Genomic DNA, 15,059 nt, shown 5'->3' on the forward strand with positions numbered 1-15,059 from the left:
CATTCTTTCGAAGTACTGCATCATAAGGCACACAGTCCCCAGTTCTCAGGTCGCTTGTTGAAGAAATGTTGAGTGAGTGTCTCCTAACAAGACCGCATTCAAAGGCCAAGTCACAAACCACGACATGGGCTGCTTCCAGGCTGGCGTTTGCTGGAGGAGACACCATGGGGACCTGAAGCCACGGGCCCTGCAGCAGGACCCTGAGCACAATGAGGAGAATCCATGAAACCCATGAAATGGATGGATCTCACACCCAAGACCTGACAAGTCCTTCTTCCCTGCAGGCCCTGCAGAGTTGCTATGTTTACAAGGTTTCGGTGTCGGTGAGCGCTTGGCCAGGGCAGGGGTGAGAGACACAGACGTTCGCATTGACAGCCAAACTAGGTAGAGCTGACATCGAAGAGTCTGTATTTTTCTAATGGCCACTGGAGTTCTAAGTAGCCTTTTCTGAATGTCTCAATCATGTGACCCTGGAAAGGACATCTTATTCTAACATCACGATTTGGGATTTAGTTTGTCACTAACTTGGGCTTTCAAACACAGAGACCACTACTTTTCCACATCTCAACACCGCTGTCCAGCCTTAGAGCAGGCAGATGAGATATGGGCAGGTTTCTCAATTCAACAGTCAATCATACTTGAGTCATTAGACATAACACTGGAAAGCCTAAACCAGAAGAAAAAGGCCAGATTATATTGACTGCCTTAGCATGATTGATTGCCCCATGTTTAGTGGGAAAAATAAGGGTTTCAGTCAGTGGATAAGGCCCTAAATATTTTACAGATTCTAATCACCTGAGAGTCTCCAACTTCACTGACTGTACTTTCAGAAAGGTGAGGTATTTACTATATTGCCCAAGAGGACCTCATCTATCTATGTTTTCACAAGGCTCAACCAGCAAATCATCCCATTTCCAATGATCCTTTTAGAATAGCCTCAGAAAATAAATAAATAAATAGCCTCAGATACTTTTCTTGGGCAAAACTAAGCAGTTAGAAAAATATATGAACTCTTTCAGAACACAAAAGCATCGCATGGTTGTTGTGAATACTCACAACCAATACATTGGACGTGTAGACAGATTTACTCTTCAGAACAGTCTTACTTTGAAAAGTGTCCTACTATTTTCTCTTATTGTTCCTCTCATGGTCACTTCAAATGGCCAAGGCTTTCTGGTCATAAATGACTACAAAACACATCTCTAAGTGGCTGTACTGAGCATTTAATATTATTCAAGCTGAATGTGACACACAAGGTCAAATTATGACTTTGATCCTATTGGCCCTTGACCTTTCTGAGAAATCTGTAATTTTTGTGTGTCTGTAAATGAAGTAAGGAATGGAAAAGCATTTTGTACATCCTAAAAAAATTCTAGAAACTAGTATCAGGATTCTTCTTATAAATATAAGAAACTTATATCCAAATATAATTATTAATCGTCACTTATAAGTAATTTTTCTCCAAAAAAATAAGGTTTTCTCTGATATTGCTTCTGGGTCCTGAAGTATCCTGAATTGATAGTCTAATTTCTTAGTTGTTATAATAAAACAGTTGTTAACATTTATTTAAGATTAGTAACTGCCAAGCACTGTTCTAAGCCTTCTACATATGCTTATTCATCTAATCTTTATAATATTGAGTCCAGTTAACATCCCTTTTGCAGAGATGAGAAAACCTGGTGTCAGAGAGTTTCCTGTTTCTCAAGGCACATACTCTGAGGGGCAGACACAGGGACAGAGCCCTGAGCGCCCAGCTTTCCAGAGGAAGCCATCAAGCACATGAAACCCAGCATTCGTGTAGTTATCTTCATGACAGAACACCCGAGCGCAGGAAAACTCAGATGAATTCTTTCCATCACCTGACATGAACTGCCAATTTAAAGAATGAACAAGTTTTCACTTCAGAAAAGTTATTTCCTAATTCAAGTTACTGTAATCACTAAGAAATTTAAGCACAGAATTGTCTAATTGTATTAATTGGAGCAGTCCCAATGAATAAATATTTCAGAGTGGTAGAATTTAACACATTAATTTCTTCAGAATTAAATATTCCACAGTGGCAAATATGTCACCCCAATTATGCTGACGTGAAACATATGAACCAGCTAACACAAAAGCATCACAGCACTGGGTTTTCAGCAACCTAAAAGAAATTACTGTAGTTAACTTTTTAACAAAGCAGTATAATCGTTTAACACGTTTCATCCTCCTGTGGGTCCCATAGCGCGCCCAGTGGTTGTGGACCATCTCAGAAGTGTGAAGGTGAGCGTGGTACTTCTCCAGCTGCCAGGATGATCTTAGGCTTTAAACTTAATCCCAGAACTTTTCTAGCCATACTGCCTTCCCAGAGCATCACGTCAGGGAAAACACTCAGTGCTGAGCTGTGTGTCCACCAGGATAGAGAGGATAGATAGGCAGGACTGAGGGAGACAGATGGACAGTCTGGTCCTGAGTGGGGACCCAGAATGAGGGTCATCAAAAGGCATGTGGGCTCCCATAAGAATAATGTTCACTTACACTGACCTCCGCCTTAAATTTCCCTAGGAATTTGTCCAAGACACTTAAGTTCTCTGGATACAAGTAAAGGAAGAGTTTTTATAATAAACTTGAAGGTCACCTCGAGTTCAAAAATCTCATAATCTGTCTCTACTCTTCTCATCAATGGTTTGATAGGAGCTACTTGTCCTTTTCTTTTTTTCCAAATAATCTTTTTTTTAAGAACTATTATTTTATTTAGAGATAACTGACATAATTATCCAAAAATCAAACATTTAAACATCTTTGCTGTAATATATGCATCTTTTCAGATATTTCAGATATATGCATAGAAGTAGCTTCCTTTTTCCCTACACGAAGATGGGGGCAAAATGTACATAGTATTTTGAATTTTCACCTCAGTCTTTTACCACAGAAACACTTGCATATAGACTATACAGTGTGTTGCACAATTTATTTAGCTATAGAATAATGGACATTTAAGCTCTGTCCAATTTTTCACTATTAGAGGGACAGCTAAAAATAAATAAGCATATATTGCTCCCAAATGTATTACATTTCTGGGTTAAAATATCTGATACTTTAGAATTTTGATTGGTATGGACAACTTTTCTCCCCACTAAACTTTTTTGTACATGTATAATGGCATATGGATGCGGTCTCCCTATCTGCTTGCTAACATGGGCTATATGAATTGCAGTTTCACAGATGCATTGGGGGGGGGATGGCATTGTTTAATGCACATTTTTTTTATCAATAATAAGTTTAGGGATCTTTTCCTACCTACTGTTATTTATTTTTGCTCTTTATGCAAAATAGCTAATTTATATTTGTTGCCCGTTTTTAGTCAGGTCCTAGGGCCTTTTCTTATTGACTATATGATGCTCTTTCTATATTAATGTATTTCTAGGAGTGTGTAGTGGATAGACTCCTAAGGTAGCCACCATGATCCCTACCACCTGATGTTTATGCTTTTGTGTAATTCTCCTCCCCGTGAAGAGAGCATGGCCTTGGTCTTGTTTCTAACCAGTCAAATAGAGTTAAAGTGATGGACTACATGGGACTGTGTGTCTGTGATCATGTGATTACATGTAATACCACAGCACCTGATTTTCCTGAATCCCTCCCTCCCTGGCTTTGAACCATGTTGGGAAGCTGCACATGGCAAGAAACCATGGACAGCCTCTAGGAACTGAGGGTGAGTTTTGGCCGATCACCTGCAATAAACTTAAGCTCTCAGCCCTACAACCACAAGGAATGGAATTTCGCCAGCCCCTGAGTCATGCTAGGAGTGGGTCCATCCCCAGCTGAGCTCCAGATGAGAATGAAGTCCCAGCCAAGACCCTGACGATAGCTTGTGAGCCCCAGCCCAGCTATGCACAGACCCCCTGACCACCAGGAAGTTTAAGATCCTACATGTGTGCTGTGTCAGCTGCTGGATTTGAGGTAATCATGTTGCACAGCGATTAGACAGCTAACGCAAACAGTAGTGAGATGGACTTCCCCTCCAATTTGTCCTTCATAACTCTGTTTTCTAGTTCTTAACTATTGCTGGGGGCATCAGGTGCTGCAGAGAAGGGAAACATGGGGAACAGAGGACAACATAATGTGATCTTGCTCTAAATGCCTTTGGCTTTCTGTCTCTATCCCTCCTTAATTTGGGCCAAAGGATGAGTAGTCATTAAAAGGCATAAAAATAATAAGGTCAGTGGTGTTGTACTAGCATTGGATGGGGACAGATGATAGCTACATTTGTGGTCAGCATGGCAGAAGGTATGGAGAAGTTGAATCTCTAGGTTGTACACCTGAAACTGATGTAATATTGTGTGTCAACTAGATTCAAATAATTTTTAAATTAAAATAAAAAAGTAAAATAAATTGAAAATAACAGGCATAAAAAAGTGGCTCAAATCTCATATTCTGATTTTAAGGCTGCAGTAAGCAATACCAGGTCTCTTACACACTTTTCCCCCCTACTCACAGGATCTGTTCTTAAAAATAAAAGAGAAGCCACCTCACAGAAGAGAGGATGGTCACTTCACCTTGCCATATAACACTTTAGTTATTTTTTTACCAACTCTTTTTAAATGGCCTCTTATTGTCCATCCATCATAAAATTGAAATAAAAACTCACAGGCTAGGAGGTAGAAATCATGCCCCAAAGTTTGGTGTGGCTATAGTTTTTGTACTTTTGGGTCTGAAGACCAGTCATCTTTTAAATACCTGACAATGTGTCCCTTCTGGTTCTCTTGTTGCCACGAAAGAACACGGGAAAGGTAATTTTGTAATTGTGGTGGCAAAAGAAAGAGACTGATAAGTTCTTCTTTGTTCCATAATCGTCTTATGTAATTCTTTTAAATTAAAAAGCTGAGACATGAAATAGTCATGAAGATCAAAATGACAATTGTAAGTTGACATATCTTCTGTACCAGCTCTAATATCATTAAATTGTTATCACTAGGGGGAAAAAATGCAAATGCCCCAGACAAGCTACTTTGTATACAAAGAGAAACAATTATGAAAAGAAACAAATGAATCAAATAAGCACAGCAAAATGGTAATTTGGATATAGGGTTTCAAAGTTAGTTATTTTGATAAGTCTACGTGAATAAATAAATCACAATGCATCTCTTCATGACTTGAGGAGGTCATTCCTGATACCTTCCCAAGTCATCTATTTTCTAGGAGTCTTCAAAAAATATTTTCAACACATTAATTTGACTCACTTAAAAAATGGACAGAATCACATCTATGAAAACATTTGTTTATTCATTGAAGAAATAGTGAATGTATAAAGAAACACTACAATAGTTTGAGAGTTGGAAGAGTGCCTTTTAATTGTGTGGGACTTTAAATCTACAAAGTAAGAAACAAAACAGGCAAACAAACAATACTTTTTTTGAAGATCCTAAACTCACAGTGTTATGTGATAAGCAGTGATTGTGAAACGTGGTAAGTGACAAAGAAATGTAGAAGACAGAGAGATTGGGTGGTCAGACATGGGCGAGGCACCTAGAAAGGAACTCAAAGCTGAGTGGGCTTGAGATCGAGGGGAGCCAAGGTGCATTTAGGGTGTGCATTACACTGATTTGATTGGAGTGGAAGTCACTAGCAGGAAGCACAGAGATAGAGCTGGACAGAGAGACTGAAGCCAGATTATAAAGGACTGGAAAGTCAGTTGGGGGAAAGCACCGTATTGTGTAGAAATACATACAGTAGTTAAGGACCAGTACACATTGCCAGGAAACCAGTAACCGTAACGTGCCTTCCCCTGCCCCACCAACACACACACCCAAGGTTCTGTCGGTATTATTTTCTGGGAGTCATTACAACAAAAACAACAGTAAGAGCATCAGTCATGGAACCTGGGAAAAAAAGTTTTAAAAAGGCAAAAATATGTTTCCCAGAAACAGATTTCTAGTCCAAACAAGAGGGTGACCCACAGGCTGTGTGCAGAAAGGAGGTGAGGCTTCAAATAAGTTGCATATTTGCCTATTTCAGGACACTCTCCCAGGGCAGTAGTTAATTCCTTCGCATTTGGACTTTTAGCTTTCAGGAGCCATAGAATATCTGAGAAGCATCAATACTTATAGGCTCATCTATATGCTAGACACTTAACCTGACCCTCACTATTGGGGTAAAAAAAAACCCATTTCTCATTCAACAGCTTCATTCTTACCAACTTTGTCCCTGTCTCCTTTCTCCTCCACTCTTGGAGGCTGGACCAATTTTCCACCTCCTATGGGAGCTCCCCCCCATATCCGCATGACATTTGCTGTCTGTATCATAATCCCTTATTTGAACACATACTAATTAAGTCAATAACTTAAGGGTTTTGTTGTAGTTTTTAGTAACAGTGAAAGCTCCTTGAGGGCAAGCACAGATTCGGCATCTTCATTACTTCTTTACTAATGTGTGTAGGTAAATAGTAAAGAACTTATGCATTTCAGTTTTATGGAATTGAGTTATTCTGCTTGGTATGTACCATAACTCTTCAAGTGAACAAAATGACTACTCTAATTCTATTTAAGAATCTAGACTTCCGAAATCTCTCCTCAGACTCCCAGGTCTTCATTGTTTAGGATGGTAACAGATTAACACCATATATATTTCCCACAAATAATAGTAGTTCTACCTAAATACTTAAATATATATATATATATATACACACACACACACTTAAATATAATATATATTGTTATATATATATATAAATATAAATACTTAAATATATATATCAATATGTATATTGATATATATCAATAAAAAATAATGCCACCTAACAGTAACAAGCTGATTTTCCTCACTTGACTTTCTCTTGATATCATCTACAATTTACAAAAAAAAAGTGTTGGGATTTATTAGAGTTTGAAAATTTCATATTGTTTCCATGGAAAATGGAGCATGCCTCTTGAGCAGGTAACCTGCAACTTCATGTGTATAGTCAATACCACAAACAAAATAAAATCCAAATGCTGGGTTTGTCTTAAGTCGTTCACAATAATTATATTTTGTAAAGAAGGGAGAAAAAGAATGAGATGAACAAGAAATGCCAGATTTATGCTGAAGAAATTTACATTTCTAGAGCATAAAGGGAAGTATCTGCTCAATTCAGTTAATTTCTTGTAAAAATGTGACCTTTCTTATGTTGTTAGGGTCCTTCTTCTTTTCTGTATGAAGTGCCAATCATTCCCTGCAAGTCTTAACTATCCACAGCTGTATTATGCATCAAAGTACACCACTTTCCTAACCATAAAAAGGAAGAGTTTGAAACATGGAGACAAAAATTGTTGATGGCCTCTGAACAATACTCTCATGGTCCATTCTTTGAAAGAAAAGTGAATATCCTTAACTCCAGCAGAACCCATTTTCATAAGAATGAGCTGTGTTTCAATTTCAGTTACCCTGAAGATTAACCATTTGCATAAAAGTCAAAGGTTTGTAGTCTTCATTATCAACTTACTGATAGAAAAAGGAAGTGGCAATCCACTCCGAGAGTCATCAGGCAAGAGTGTAAGAAGCACAGCTATGTCAAGGGTGTGGGATTTTATAGAAACATCAATGGTGAGAGTTTCCCCATATATTTTACATGAATATCAACTTCATATAGAAAATTACTCACTTGTAAAAAGATCAATAAAGACACTTTCTATTAAAAACAAGAGGAGAAATAAATAAATCTCTCTGAATAAAGGCATAGGGATTCACCAGGCATCTGGAAAATGACTGCTTAGAATTCACAATTAATTTCAAAGGCTTTTAATTCATTAGAGATCACTCCCCAAATAATTCTAATTTTAATCTCACATTTAGCTCTTTCTTACATAACACTAATCATATCAGAGTACACTGAACAGTAAAACAAAAAAATAAAATCATTCATTTGCACAGTATTTTTATATGAAAGAGTATAATTATCCCCTGAAGTCTTCCCATAATACAAATATTATGGACAAGGAGCTTGAATCTCATTTTTACTGTAAAACCATTTTAAAAAAAAAAGCTGAAAAACAGCATAGAATGATGAACACCAATGATGGAGGCCCTAATGATAAAGAAGAAATCTTCTGAAATAATTGCACAATTTCATAATATAGTGTATTCATCTTGAAACCATTGGGGCTAGTTAGCCTGGAAATTCTCAATGAAGAGGTTATTAGATTCTGATGCCTTTTATTGAAAGGGAGGGAGGATTAGTAAATAGATAACATATATACATATATAAATGCAGATTTCTGACACCATCCAAAACCCATTTATTGAGAATTCTTGGGGAAAGAGGCCTTAGAATTTGCATTTACACAAGACCTCCAGTGATTCTTATGCACACAGAGTTTGCAAAAAGCTACTCAAAAACTCTATATCATGGTCATAAAGCCAACATCTACCATGATAAAGGTGACCTGTTTAGTACAAAAACAGAAGGTTGCCACAGTAATACCATGGGGAAATGCTCCAAATCCCCCAAATCTGCTCTGATTCCCTTGCAACTCATGTGGCTTACAATTATCTGGATCATTCAGACAGAAAGTTGGAGGTTCATCTGTAATATCTATATGCCATATTAGTTTTTCTTGAATTTTATTGAGGTGGAGGATCTCCAAAATACATAAGACCAAGAATAAGGCCAATATTTTACATACTTTAAGTCTCAGGTTGCAATATTCTAAAAGTGACTCATGGATGAAAAAACTGAAAAATGCCACCAACAACTTGACCTCTCCATGACTATATTTCCTTTGATCTCACATCAGTAACAAGGGTAATTTTTAAAGCACAAAGCATTATTCATGATTTATTATTTTACTAGCAATGAGACAAAATTACATTAAGCTTGTTAGTATTAAGGTAGAAGACTGGAAATATTAAGACTGTTAGTATCAAGATGGATCCCTTTTATTCTACTTGTATTTGGAGAGAATGGTAATACTGAAATGTCCCTTTCCCTTTTACAGCTTTCCCCAAGCTAAAACTAGTATAAGATAAAGCAGGAAGATTTCAATGAATAAATTGCAGAATTTATGAGACATAAAAGATATAGGAACTATTTTTAATAGGGGTCCATGCTTGCATGTTTTTTTTTCATTCACCAAAGAAGTTTTAGCCAGAGATAAACGTTGTCACTGTGGGTCAAAGTAACACTGACTCTAAATCAAGTTAATTTGTTGAAATGTTATTCCTCAGTAGAATGTTTATAATATATTCAGGAATAGATTTTGTTAAATGAGACAGTGTGCCTAGTGGATGATGAAATCTCTCACCCAGCTAGAACGAAGATGGTAGGGATCAAGAGAGATCATGCAACTTCCCTAAAGCAATGGTGGCATTTTCCTCTCCCAGAAATTAGTGGTTGATATAAATGGTTTAAAGAAATTGCAGCTAAATTCAAAAGGGGAAAAAAAAAGTGTTTCATGGTGCATCCAAAGAGGTTCCTTGCTGGGAAAAAAAAAACAACAAAAACACAAAAAACACAAAAGTGCAACAAGGTGAGTGCTATTTTCACAAAACTCCTACCATCAGTCCATTTTAACCAATTCAATGAAACGATCTTCTGGTATTTTTTAATATGTAATAGGAATTTTAATTCTGTCCATTATCAAAAATAAAGTCATCTTAAAGTCACTGTGGAAGAGGCCTACTTCCTTGCACTGCTGAAAGCAGCTCAATGCGATTGCTCGGTTTGCATAGTGATAGGCTGTCCTGGAGTGGACATCCAGTGAGCTAAGCACAAGGGGCTGTACAACGAAGACAAGGTCAGAGGATGGATTTTCTTTAGGACTAACTAGTCTCAACCCAGCCAAAGTATGTATGTCTTTGCTTCAGGTGGCACAGCCAAGCCAGTTCTAACGTTTCAAGCAATTCCCATCTCTGGTCCTTACAGTGGCTAGACCATGGAGTAGAGCTGGTCTGCGTCTATCCCTTATTGCCGCCGGCCCAGCAATCCTATGCCCATATTACAAGGTACATATATGGTAGGCTGTAGAATATCTATGCCTTGACCCAGACGTCTTCCTCTGATTTTTTAGCTCAACAAAGGCAATTAAAATAAGCCCACCGAACTTTGTCATCTACTCTGTGCAAGGAGGACCCGTTCAACTTCTTAAGTCTATAGGGAAATGAACCTAAGGAGAAGAAATATAAAAGGCCAAAGGGGAAAGTACAGCTTAAAGTGCATGTACGCAAGTCATAGTGGCTTATTTTCACTATGAGCTCAGCAGAAAACCTACCAGAGGCACATTTAGAATTCAGTAGAGCACAGAGTATTTAATATGCCATTTGCATTTTGACAGCTTAGAAATGTCTACACTGGATTTGCTGTATCTTCTGCAGTGAGCACTAAGCGGTCACTGAGCCTTTGTTTATCTATTTCTTAAAGGAAGCTGAACCATTTTCTTGACATTTTCGAAGAACTGTTGGTGTTTGTTTGAGACAATAAACTGGAGAGGAAGGAGGCATTGCCCTCAGGAGGAGCCCATTGTACCTGTTTGTAGGAACTTAGAATCAGTACCTAAGGAGTCTTCTTATCAAGCATGACTGGCCTGGATGTGAGGGCGATCTGGCTGCGACATCTGTCACCCCATTGATCGCCAGGGTTGATTCGGCTGATCTGGCTGGCTAGGCGGGTGTCCCCTTCCTCCCTCACCGCTCCATGTGCGTCCCTCCCGAAGCTGCGCGCTCGGTCGAAGAGGACGACCTTCCCCGATAGAGGAGGACCGTTCTTCTGTCAAGGGTATAGGAGTAGCTGCGCTCCCCTGCTGGAACCTCCAAACAAGCTCTCAAGCATGATTGGCCTGCTGAAAGCCAATATACAAATAGCGATTCCCTTTCCTCTGGGGCCTGTGTTGGTGGAGATGCTGGGGACCCTGGGGGGATTCTAGGACCATTTTACCACCTGCTATTTGCTCCTCTGCACTTGTTTATTGAGATTTCATTGCCCCGCTATTCAAGTTTACACAACCTGCCACTTTGGAGGAAAGCCTTCCCTTCGCTTACCTTTCTACAGATTTATAATCCCAAACTAAGAGCATAGAGGTAATCCAGAAGCACCAGGGCTTTTGGCTGAACAGTTCCTCATTGAAAAACAAAACAAAACTTAATCCCCTCACAATGCCAAAAAATAATAATAATAATACCCATGATTTGGTAAAATCATGAATGCAGAAATCTTAACTTCCCTTTATATGACTCACATTTTAGTATTTAACATATTGGGGGGGGGTCTGTGAAAGCCATTTATTTACAAGAATTCCTGGCTTCCCCAGGAGAGAGTACATGTGGGGTTGCTCAACCATAAAGCAATGTGGTCAGCAAATGTAAGGGCTCAGCATCCTTCCAGGTGATACGAATTGTTAACAAGGTAACTCATCTAGAAGCACACAGATTTGGGAAGGCTTCTCTTTTTCTCTCTCTGTATGTGTGTGTTGAGTTATATGGTTGCTGTGAAAATTTGGTAATGCATGCTTAAATCTCTTTGCTGGGTGGGTTAGTGAATTCTAACGTTAGAATTAGGAATTTTGATAAGCACTCCACCTTTCATTCCCAGGCTTCCTACAGGGAGACCATGGAGCTCCTATTACGTGCTCCTTTTTTAGGACGCTTTCTGAGTAATGCTTGCAAATCACTGCATTCTTGTCGCTGCACATACACAAGAAACAATCTAGAAGCAAAGCAAACTTTGCGCACCCAAACAGCCCATAGATCAGCCCCAGATAAGGGTGCAAATCTGAGAGCTCACCGAATGAGTTATGCCACCTATTTGCTAGATGAAAACTCTTAAAGCCTTCTTCCCTCCCCTTGGTCCCTGAAAATGTGCTGTTTTTGAGGAGGTATGCACGGTTGGGACTCGACCTTTACAATATTAATAATCAAAAAGAAAAAGGACATCAAAATTGAATTCCGGGTACCCCCAAGTTTGCACCGAAGCGTAAAGCACAATCAACTAAAGCTGATGACCCGGGTGGTGATGGTCCCGGGTTCTAATGACCGCAACTGCGGCCGCCTGCAGCCTCTCACGACTCCGAAAAAAGGTCACGAATTATACCGCACGCATCAAAACTCTCCTCCTGCCTTCGGCACAACGGGAGCCGCCACCTGGGCGCACGCTGCGCTGCTCCGCAGCGGTGGCCGGCGCCTTCCTTGGAGCGCTCCTCCACCGGGAAGCGCTATGGCTGGCTCGCAGGCACCGCGGGGGCCCAAGCCCCAGGGCAGAGGCCCGACCTTGACCACCAGGGCTTCGCTAGGCAGGGGGACTGTGACCTCGCCCTAGCTGTCAGAGCGCTCTCAGGGCGACTCCAGGGCTGGCGTCACCAGCCTCCCGCCTGCAGCCCGCTCCCACGCGGCCACTTGCGCTCGCACTTGACCCTTCGGGCGCAGAGAAAACGCCGGCCCAGCCCCGCGGGCCCCGCCGGGGTGATAAAGGAGCCTCGCGCCCCCACCACAACCTAGGTCTCCAATAGCGCAGTGAGCGCGGTCGCCCGGTCCCCTCCCCGCGCAAACGCACACACGCACACCCTACTCTCACGCAGCGCGCGCCAGGGGCCTGGGACCCTGGACTCCACTTCTTGGCTTCTACATCCCTGACCTGGGACCCCCAGGGCGCAGGAGGCGCTCTCCTCCCAGTGGCAGCTCCTCCAGGCTCGGGGCGCCAGGGACTTTGCGCCCTTGCCTGGTTAGCCCCAGGATCTGCCCCAGCAGCCCCCGCCCAAGACCTATCGGTACACACCCTCCCCCCAGCCCCGGCGGACTGCCTCGGCCCACCCGCGAGGGGGCGGAATCCGCCCGGCACACGTGTGCGGATTACTAAGCAGCTCCGGCAGGGCTGCCGCCGCTGTCTCCACGCAGCAGCCCCTGCTAATTGCGGGGGAAGGGCGCTCGGAGCACGCGGAACCACGGGGAACCGAGAATGCGCTCAGCGGCTGCGCTGCCTGCCCGGGGAAGGAGGCGGCCCCCGGCACAGCTGGACTTTGAGTGCAGAGGAAAGGGGTGGGAAGTTTTGCTGAGTTGCGTAGCAGGTGTTCCCTCTCCATGCAGGGACTTGGCTAGGCAAAACCAGGTCCTGTCCGCAGGCCCCTTCCCGGACCTGAGAAAAAGCCCTGCACGCACTTCCCAGGGGTAGCTCTCTTTGCCCTCGACTTTTCCTGCATCGCCTCTCTGTTCCCAGCCAGTCCAGCACGACCCAAGGCCGCTACCCACCCGCCCCTGCTCCGCCGGCCGTGCCTCCGCAGCAGCTCCCAACAGTGGAGCCCGAGGCGGGGCGTCTGGACCGAGCCGGGCCGGTGGGCAGAGGGTAGGTGTCTGCAGGAAGGTCCCTGATTCCGAGCGACCAGGAGCTCAGGAGACTAACAGCAAACATTTGCGCTCCCTGAGATCTTGGGGCGCATTCCCACAGACACCCTTTCGTAGGGGTGAGTGCGTGCGTGGAGGGTCTAGTGCCTTGCGGTCAGCTCTCAACCCTCCCTAGACGCCGGGTGGAGAAGAGCAGCCAGGAGGGGAAGCCTAATCTGCCATTCTCTCCATCTCTCTCCACCCAGGCCCATCTGGAGTTTCCTAATGGAACCAGAGATAGTCCTCCTTCGCCTTGTCAATCACCCTCGAATCTGGAACACTGAAGGAATAGAAAATGGGGAAAAAAAAAAAAAAAGATGGAAGACTCTAGAGAGGAAAGGGGGAATTTTAGGTGGGGAAAGAGCAAATGGCCATCAGAAAACACACGCACACTCAAGATTTGACAGCATCCTTTAAAAAGGCAAAGAGAAAAAAAAAATCTATATAGATATTCCCAGGAGTGGGACGATGGGGTGCTGATTGATAGGAGAAGCATCCAAGGAGGCCCAAATGAGGAAATGGGGGCAGGTACTTTCCAATGTGAAAATCAATCAATATCCCCTCTCTCCCCCTCCTCCTCCCCTCCCTCTCCCGGAATCAAGAGGGAGCTTGTTTTCTTTCCCAGAGAATAGACAAGTACTGGAGATATTGCCAGCCCGGAGATTGCAGCCTGTAGGCTAGTTAGAGGAAAACATTCCCCAACTCGTTTCAAGGAGAAAACCAAGTTCACAGAGCTCCGAGCCCCGGGACTGACCCAGGGAGACTCCTTCTCTCGACCAGAGGTGGCAAGGGGTAGAGCACTGTGGCCACAGCGAATACAAATGCGGTGGAACCCCAGCCAGGTCTCCCCGCTTTCTTCACGCACCCTGCCTGCTCCTTTCAACTTGCAAGGAGCGAGGTCCAGGGAGAGGGAGGCGGGGGCGACCTTACGGAGGTACTCACTCCCTGAGTACGCTGGAGGGGGAAGAAGGGACCGCCGAGTGGTTGCAAGAGTGCGGGGAGCCTGGGCAGCAGGCAGGCTCGCCTGTTGGTTCCCCCAAGCCCCTGTTGAGCCAGAACTTACGAGGCCAGCTTCGCCCGGGCCACTTTCCCAGCCGCTCGGGCTCCGGGCAAAGTCCTGGGAACCACCCCAGCCACGGCCACCCGTTGGGCCACCTCTCCAAGCAGGCAACATCGCCCGCCACAGCGCAGTTTCAGCCCAACTCGGGTCTGGCTCCTTTCTCCCCAACAACCCACACCACCGAAAAAGAGAGCATGTCGTGCCAGCCAAGTGAAGGGAAGGAGAGGCGGGCGAGACAAGGGTGGGAAGAAGGCGATGGAAGCCCTGCTCTCGGGCATTGCCTTCCCCCAGCGTCCGTGATGGAGAACCCCCGGCAGACGCCAGCGCCCGGGTACCCTGCCCTCCTCAACACACACACTTGCGTTCGCAAACGGGGCCTCGGAGGGCTCGCCCATCTCCCCGGTAGCAAGTAAGACTGTCTTACCCTTCGCTGCAGTGAGGAGCCCCGCGCACAGAACCAGCAGCACCAGAAGCAGGAACAGCGACTTGAATTTCCTCCACGCAGTCATGTCTGCAGATATTCCACACGCACACGACACCGATGGCTCTTCTCAGATGTGCCCGTCTCCTCCGAGGAACGGCAGGGCTATGAACAGAGCCAAATAATCACCAGAGGGCAAGGCGAGCCGGAGACAGATCCCTGTCCCCAGACCGGCCGCGCATCCGACGCCTCCTGCAG

General features: G+C 43.5%; 1 protein-coding gene across 1 annotated transcript in view; it reads right to left on the reverse strand.

Moving 5' to 3' along the window:
* Positions 1-15,043, reverse strand: part of LOC145720263 (CUB and sushi domain-containing protein 1-like) — an 861,742-nt gene extending 846,699 nt beyond the window's left edge. Inside the window, exon 1 of the mRNA XM_081812882.1 lies at positions 14,805-15,043. Within this exon, the coding sequence (XP_081669008.1) occupies positions 14,805-14,889 (85 nt within the window). The 5' untranslated portion in view covers positions 14,890-15,043. The remainder of the gene's footprint in view (positions 1-14,804) is intronic.
* Positions 15,044-15,059: the final 16 nt, after the last annotated feature.

This window comes from Leptonychotes weddellii, chromosome 2 (genome assembly GCF_054177405.1).
Source record: "Leptonychotes weddellii isolate Sample4059 chromosome 2, ASM5417740v2, whole genome shotgun sequence".
Classification (NCBI taxonomy): domain Eukaryota; kingdom Metazoa; phylum Chordata; class Mammalia; order Carnivora; family Phocidae; genus Leptonychotes; species Leptonychotes weddellii.